Source organism: Elephantulus edwardii, unplaced genomic scaffold (genome assembly GCF_000299155.1).
Source record: "Elephantulus edwardii isolate Elephantulus edwardi_28Jun2011 unplaced genomic scaffold, EleEdw1.0 scaffold00110, whole genome shotgun sequence".
NCBI lineage: Eukaryota > Metazoa > Chordata > Mammalia > Macroscelidea > Macroscelididae > Elephantulus > Elephantulus edwardii.
Window position 1 is genome coordinate 7,266,871 of NW_006399860.1, and position 8,206 is coordinate 7,275,076.

General features: G+C 32.9%; 1 protein-coding gene across 1 annotated transcript in view; it reads right to left on the reverse strand.

The window, feature by feature from the left end:
* CFH (complement factor H) overlaps positions 1-8,206 on the reverse strand; it is a 256,291-nt gene that overhangs the window by 7,470 nt on the left and 240,615 nt on the right. The window contains exons 21-22 of the mRNA XM_006892120.1: positions 6,769-6,951; positions 6,094-6,300 (exon numbers count right to left, since the gene is read on the reverse strand). Of these exons, the coding sequence (XP_006892182.1) occupies positions 6,094-6,300; positions 6,769-6,951 (390 nt within the window). The remainder of the gene's footprint in view (positions 1-6,093; positions 6,301-6,768; positions 6,952-8,206) is intronic.

Sequence of the window (8,206 nt, forward strand, 5' to 3'; positions counted from 1 at the left end):
GGAGGCAAAAAAAGAAGGGGCATGCAGGGAGAAGGGTGCAAAAATGAATGAATGGAATTCCAAAATCTCTGTAGATGTTCATTGAAATGAAAAATAAACAAACTAAACTAGAAAAAACAAACAAACAACAACAACAAAAACATCTACACACCTAATGATATTGTTGTGTTGATTGCCGCTGAGTTGGGTGTGAATCATAATGACTCTATGAACAAAAGACTTAATGTCTTTCCATAACTATCACCATTTTTCCAAGTACATAGCGTTTCCAGAGGCATGTGGTTTAGAAGTGGATGCTTCCAAACCTGTTTTAAAACTGGCAGCTCCACCAAACACTGTTCACTTTGGGAAACCATTCTGGTATTTGATACCCTGGTGGTATAAAGTTCAGCATTACAGCAACCCAGATTACTTCATACTGCACATTGACAAAGAGTGATGTACACAGTGGAAGAGTGTCCCTCCAGATATAACATCACTAGTAGACATGAAAAATACATTAAACAACATTTAACATATGTGAAGAATAAAAAAAAAAACCAGCACTGCAATAGTATTAGGTACGTCAACAGATTACTTTCATCAAAGATGGTCAACTCAAAAGAAACTCAAAAATGATGCAGAAGAACTGAACTGTACAATTAATCAACTCAACCACATAAACATTTTCAGATTACCTAACCTCAAAAAATGAAATTTACTTTCTTCTCAAGTGCACATGACACATTCTCTAGAAGCAACAGCATATTCAGACACAACGCAAGACTCAGCAAATTAAAACAATTTGAAATCAATGGAAAAGAAAAAAGATGAACAATTGTAACCATCAACAAAACCAGGAGCTGGCTGTTCAAAAGGATTAATAAAGGGTAAAATGTTAATTAAATAGACAAACTACTGGAAAACTTAACAAAGGAAAATATTAAAAAGAGTAAGAAATTAAAGAGGTGACACCAAAAGAGAATCAGCTGATATTAAATTTAGTATATTAGAATATTTTGAAAAGTCTGGTACATTTAAAATCCTAGAGGTAATTTATAAAATTCTGGAAACTCAACACTTAACTCAAATTGACACAGATAGAAGTGAAACACTTGAACAGACCTATTACAAAATAAGAAATTAAGCAGTTCATAAAAAGAATCCAACCTCCTACACCTCCACCCCAAAAAACTCCCCCAAATGTTCTGGCCTACTGGCTATACAAATTAATTCTACCAAACATTCAAAGGTAAACTATCATTAATACCATTTAAATTATTTCAATAAATAGAAAAATAAGAATTTCCAGGGTTATTCTATAAAACAAGCACAACATTAATACTAAAAATAGGCAAAGACATGACAAAAAAAAAGACAACTATTGAATAATATTGCTCATGGACATAGACACAAAAATCCTTAACAAAATCTTGGCCAATAGACATCAATAGCATAGAAAAAAAAATATTAAATCATAATCAAGTGGGTTGCACAACAGGAATACAGGGATTAACAAAGCAAAGAATAATAGCAATGTGATCCTGTCAAATCACGCTGAAAAAGCCTTCAATAAATCCAACACCCCTACTTGACTAAAACACACAGAAATTTAGAAAGATAGATGAATCTCCTCAACATAGTTAAGAGTACATATGTAATAACAAAACATTCTCAAGGGAGAGACTAAAAACTTTCTTTTATGGCTTAGACAAAGCTGTGTGCTATTACAGCTCCTATTCAATAATTTACTGAAAGTTACAGCCAGGTAAATAAGGCAATAGATGGAAATAGGAGGTATCAAAAATGGCAATGAAGTGGTAAAACTTTCACCAAATGCAGATGGGCCATTAAACAGTATTTTATTAACTGGAAGCCTCTTAATTAAAGCAGTTGGGATTAGGGACAGACCTTTCTGATTAGCAATCAGTTGGGGGCTGTTGTTGTTAGGTGCTGTTGAATTGAGTACAACCCATAACAACCCTATAAACAACAGATCTGACCTTTGCCATATCCTGTGCCACAACACAATTCCTAACACATTAGAATTAATTGTGGTAGTCACTGTGTCAATCCATTAAGAGGCTAGAAGCCTCTTAATTAAAGTAATTAAGACCAGAAAGGTGGTTCTTTGTGATTAACAATTCATTGGGCCCTTAAGCCTGTGAACCTTAGGCTTTGTGTGAAACACTAGAAGTAAAGAGTCAGAAGAGACTTTCACATGACCTTAAATTAACATCCACATGCAGGAGATAGTATGCAGGTCATGAGTCTCAACAGAATGTTTCAACAGCCACCCAGGAACACAATTCCCAATTTCCTATTTGAGGTAGATTGTCAGTTTGATGGGGAATTTTCAGTATTTGGGGAATTAATTGTTCTGCTTAGTACAGAACATGTCTGTAAATTTGCAGTACTGAAGTAATTTGTGGGTTGCTATGATCCAGAAAGCTATGCTTCCAGTGTGTCTAAGGTCACCAGGTCACCCATGTTGGACAGGCTTTAGTCATGCTCTCAGATTAAGAGAGACTAAGAGACAGTATTGGCAATTCACTGCTCAAATAACAGGCCTCTGAAAATCTTATGAACAGTAGAGGAATGTGAATAGTCGTAATAATAAAGTCCAGATTGAAAGTAAATACAAATGAAGAAAAAGAGTGACAAACACCCTTTAATAATTGGAACATGGAATGTACAGAGCATGAATCTTGGAAATCAGAAATTGTGAAAAAGAAAATGGAATTCATGAACATTAACATTCTAGACATTAGTGAGATGAAATGGACAAGCTTTGATCACTCTGAATCAAATAATCATGAGGTAAACCATGCTGGAAATGAATAACAGAAGACGAATGCTGTTGAATTTATAGTTAAAAAGTCAATTTTAAACTCTATCCTGAAGTCTATTGCTGTGTTAGAATATTATCCATATGCATACAAAGAAGACCTGTAATGCAACTGTTACCAAAATATATGCTTTTGTAGTTAAAGCAAAAGAGGAGGAAATTGAAAATTTTTACCAGATTTTGCAGTCTAAAATTAACCAAACATGCAATTAAGATGCCTTAAATAATAATTGGTTACTAAAATGAAATAGTTGGAACCAAAGAAGAAGAACTGCTAGTAAGAATGTACGAAATGGGTGGCAGAAATACAGCTAGAAATAGAATGGACAACTTCTGTTGTTCAATGATTTATACACTGAAATAATGTTTTAGAAAAACCACAAATGACAACTTTACACATGGACCTCACCAGATAACATAGGAATAAGATTGACTATATCTGTGAAGAAATCTTTGAAGAAGTTCAATATCCGCAATCAATGCTAGCCCAGGAGTTGATTGTGGAATAGATCATCAAATACTTATGTGCAAGTTCAAGTTGAGGCTAACGAAAATGAAATCCATGAGAACCAAATTATTTTCTTAAGTCTATTCCACCCTCATTTCAAAATCATCTTAAGAATAGGTTTGAAGGATTGAACAACAATGACCAAAGGCCAGATTACCTGTGGCATGACATTGAGGATATTATCTATAAAGAAAGCAAAAGGTCATTCCAAAGACAGAGAAGAGAGAAAAAAACATAAAATAGATATCAGAAGAGACTCTGAAATTTGCACTAGCACGTTGAGAACCTAAAACAAAGGGGAAAGATGCTCAGGTAAAAGAGCCGAAGAGAAGATTTCAAGGGGAAGGTTGAGAAGCCAAAGCAAAGAATTGTAATGGAATGTGCAGAGAGCTGGAATTGGGAAATGGAAAGAGGAAAACTAGCTCTACATTTCTCAAGCTGAGAGAATTGCAAAGCAAATTTAATCCATGAGTCAAAATATTGAAAGATGCTAAAATAAGCTTTCCTAAAAATATAGAACATAATTCATACATCCCAGAGACAGAGACACAGAGTCATGAACAGCTACAGAAGTTATAAATAGTGGAAGAAAAAAAGGAAACAATAAATAAAGCAAACACCCCAAAGACAGTGTCCAGAAGAAATACAATGAACTAAAGTTATGTGAATAGCTACCGAAAAAGGTGGAAATAATGGAAGAAAGAATGGAAGCAATAAACAAAGCAAATATCCCAGAGACAGGGAGCCAGAAGAAATATATACAATTACTAAAGAAATTGAAAGAATGATTGAAGAAAGAATTAATGCTATAGGTAAAAATGTACAAGAAATTAAAAAAAATCAACAAACAACAGAGAGAGAAGTAGCCAACATGCTAAAGGGGAGAAAAAACAGAAATAAAAACATCAAACAGTGTCAGTAAGCTAGAAAATAAGGATATCAATGGAACATACTAGGAGAGAAAACATAAAGGAAACAAAAAGAAAATGAAGAAAACAATAGAATAAGTAGAATAACATCAAAAGAACAATATATGTAAGATCAGACTCCCAGAACAAGAGAGGACAGGCAAAGGAAAGGGAAAAGTCTTAAAGAGATAGTAGAAGAAAACTTTCCAGGCATTATGAAGAACAAGGAAATCTACATTCAAGAAGCTCAAAGAAACCCACACAGACTAGATCCCAAAAGAAACACTTCAAGATTTATGATAGTCAAATTATCCAAAGTAAAAGATAAATATTGAATACTAAAAGTAGCTCAAAAACAAAAACAAAACAAAAAACAAACCAACAACCAGAGTCACCAACAGAAGAAATTAAATTAGACTAAGTTCTGACTTCTAAGGAGAAATCATGAGAGCCAGACGACAACAGGATACCATGTACGGAAGGTTGAAAGATAACAATTACCAGCTAGAACATGACTAATAGAAAAAAATTTTTTAAAAGAAATAAAATAGTTCCTTGAAACAAATGATAATGAAAATACAATGTGCCAAAACCTCTGGATGCAGCTAAAGCAATTCTGTGTCTGGTAGCAGTTTATAGCAAAAGGAAAATACATGAAAAGATAGGGGGAAAAAAGCAAAATTCATTCCCTCACTCAATATCTCCACCTAATAGAAAAAGAACAACAATCAAACCTCACAGACTCTAGAATAAAGGAAATGATAAGTAGAAGGACTGAAATCAATGAGAGAGAAAAGAGAAAAACAATTGACCATCAACAAGACCAAGAGCTGGTTCTTTGAAAGAGGTCAATAAAATAGGGAGAACATTGAAAAACTGAACAACTATTACTATCACACCACAATGAAAGTGTACAAGCACTTTTTAAATCTAACATTCTACACTCTATCACAATCATAAAAAACCCTTGCATTATGGAATTTATGAACAATGTAATCTACACTTCTCTTAAATAGTCATGAGAATGAACAGGAAACATTGAAGATGAATGATTCTAAGATATGCACTATTGCAAAAAATCAAAAGGAACATTTGGGAGAAATTTTTTTTAAAAACATTCTGTTCATAGTGGCATTATTCACCATCGCAAGAACATGGAAACATCCCATATGTCCAACTACAAACGAATGGATTGATAAATTATGGTAAATTCACACAACAGAATGCTATGCAGCATGCAGGAGCAATAACTTTGTAGATTATTACCTAACTTGGGAGGGACTGGAAAGCATTATGCTGAGTGAACAAACTCAGTCCCACAAAGAAAAATCTTGTATAAGACCATTATTGTAGAATGAGTATAAGGATCCAGGAGGGGTGGGAGATGCTGGAAGCAGAGGGATGTGAATGTACAGGGGGAAGAGGGGTTAATCATTGGGTTGTATAATTTGATGGGGCGGTGAGGGAAATTGAAAGAATATTTCAAATTTCTATTAGAATTTTTTAAATAAACTAGTAAAAAAGAAAGAAAGAAAGAGAGATAGAAATTTTTTGTACAAATTAAAAAAATTTTCTAAACCCTGACTGACAAGACAAATGCTATAACCTATATAAATATATAGGTTTAATTATACAATCAATTACGTTTTAAGACAAAATAAGTGATACTGTTTAGAAATTCTGTGTCCAAGAAATTTGCATAAATATGATTGATCAGATCATGCAAATCACTTTCAACAGTGAGAGATATAATTACATATATATTTAAATTGTATTATGCTTTCAGTAAACATTGATCATTATTAAGAATTTATTTTGAAAACAGAATTTTACTGGCCACATGCACTCACCTACACACTGAGGTGGAGTACTCCATTTTCCCATGTCACATCTTATCTCATTTTCTTCTAAGACTTTGAAACCATCTTTACAAATATAAGTTAATTTAGTCCCATGTGGATATTTGGTTTCAGATGATTCCTTCTCATTTTCTGACGATCTTGCTGAGTTAATGAATCCATGTTCAATATGAGGTGGTGTAGAACAAGGAATTTTTTCTAAATGAACAACAGAGATCAAATGGTGAATCAAATATATTTTATATGAAAAATCAATATAGTAAAATGAAATATCAAGAATTTTAAAACATAGAAAATTTAAGTACATAATACTACTTCACAACAACAACTGTGTAGATTTTGCAATAATAAATATCCTTACAACATTTATGTGATTGTCTTCTTGAAGACATTTTGAATGATATCTCCATTATTGACTTGTTCTTGATGAATTAAATAACAAAAATTTATGTTTTTAAAGAATATAACTAAGTCTTTTGTATTTATCTTGGAATATATGAAAGAACACTGATTAATTTATGTACACTGATTGTAATATGCTGCTTTAAATAAAGAGGAATAGATATAAAAAGATGTGTTTAAAATTCTTGTTCAATTTTGAAGAGCACAGAATAATATTGACCTCATTTTAGAAGGATGTTGTAAAGCACATTTAAAACTACTAACCAAAACAACGTGGTATTGACTGCCATCTTCCATTTTGACACAGAATTTCATCGGTTCCCTGAATTAGGTAATTTTCTTGGCAGAGAAGAGACACCTTTTCTCCATTCTGATAATTCACTGTTGTTGTCATGTCTCGAGCATTGGGAATGTGAGGTGGTGGTGGGCATGATGTTTTTAATATTTCTAAAAAATATTAAAATTAGATTTGGCTAAAAATAAGAAAATAAAAATTATTATTTTAAAGCATTGTAAGCAGGAATGGCATCTTCTTCCTAAACAACATGCCTCTGGAATCTATGAACATTGATAAATGACCATAGTATAGAAAGGCTTTTAGGTCTTTTGTTCATAGGGGCATTAAGAGTCATACTCGACTCCACAACAATCAACAGCAACAATAGTTTAATGTAAAGTTTATTCAGTATCTATATATCTAAAATGACCATATAATAATTATCAGTCTCTGTATTAATATCAACCAATTGCTTCATACAAAAACCTCCAAACTAGAGAATTAGTTAGGACCCAACCAACTTTTAAATAATAAGTCCCTCCCACCAGGTACTGATTGATTTAAGCAAGACACTTTCAGCCCACAGGTGATTGTTACTAAATCCAAAAGACCAATCAGCTTGGGTTTACCGTGATACTGAAAGGCATGCCACTGGTGTGTCAAATGCCATAAGGGTTACCTATGGTGGGCAGGGTTTGGTAAAGCTTCCAGGTTAAGACAGACTTGGAGGCAGAGTTGGCATACACTTCTTAAAAAAGAGTAGGCCTTTGAAACCCTATGAACACTAGAGGAATGATGATAGTTACAGGAAAAGGTTCAGGTCTTTTGTTCATAGGGTCACTATGAGTTGTACTCAACATGATGGCACCTAACAACAACAACAAATTAATAGAGGCAGTATTTTTTAGCTTTATAAAAACTAATTATTTTAAATTTTGCTTTATGGTTTTTATAATTTGTTTTCTATTTTGTTCCCTCTCTGTGTCATTCTTGTATAATTTATTTATAACATGTTTTAATTATATCCAATGAGCAATCTCTTCCCATGCTATTTATTGTCTTTTAAAACCCAATGGAGGGTCAGCTATGAGTTGGTTCCCACTCAGCGGTGCACAGTGTTTAAACAGCATAGTGTTTAAGATGGATTACAAACTTTTAATAACAAGCACTATCAATTCTTATTAAAAACTGTATTGACATTGAATTAAAAGTCTCACAAGATTTTCTAGCATTGAAATGAATAAAACATCCAGAAGAATTAAAACATCAATTTATCTCTTATTAACTCTTAACTGAGATTAAAAATTAATTCTATGATAAAAATAATACCCTAAAATATAATACTTTTAGACTATTCTCTCCCCCATAGACTTCAATGCCGTAAACATATTAGTATGCAATGAGGGTTGCAGAGTGGATTATATT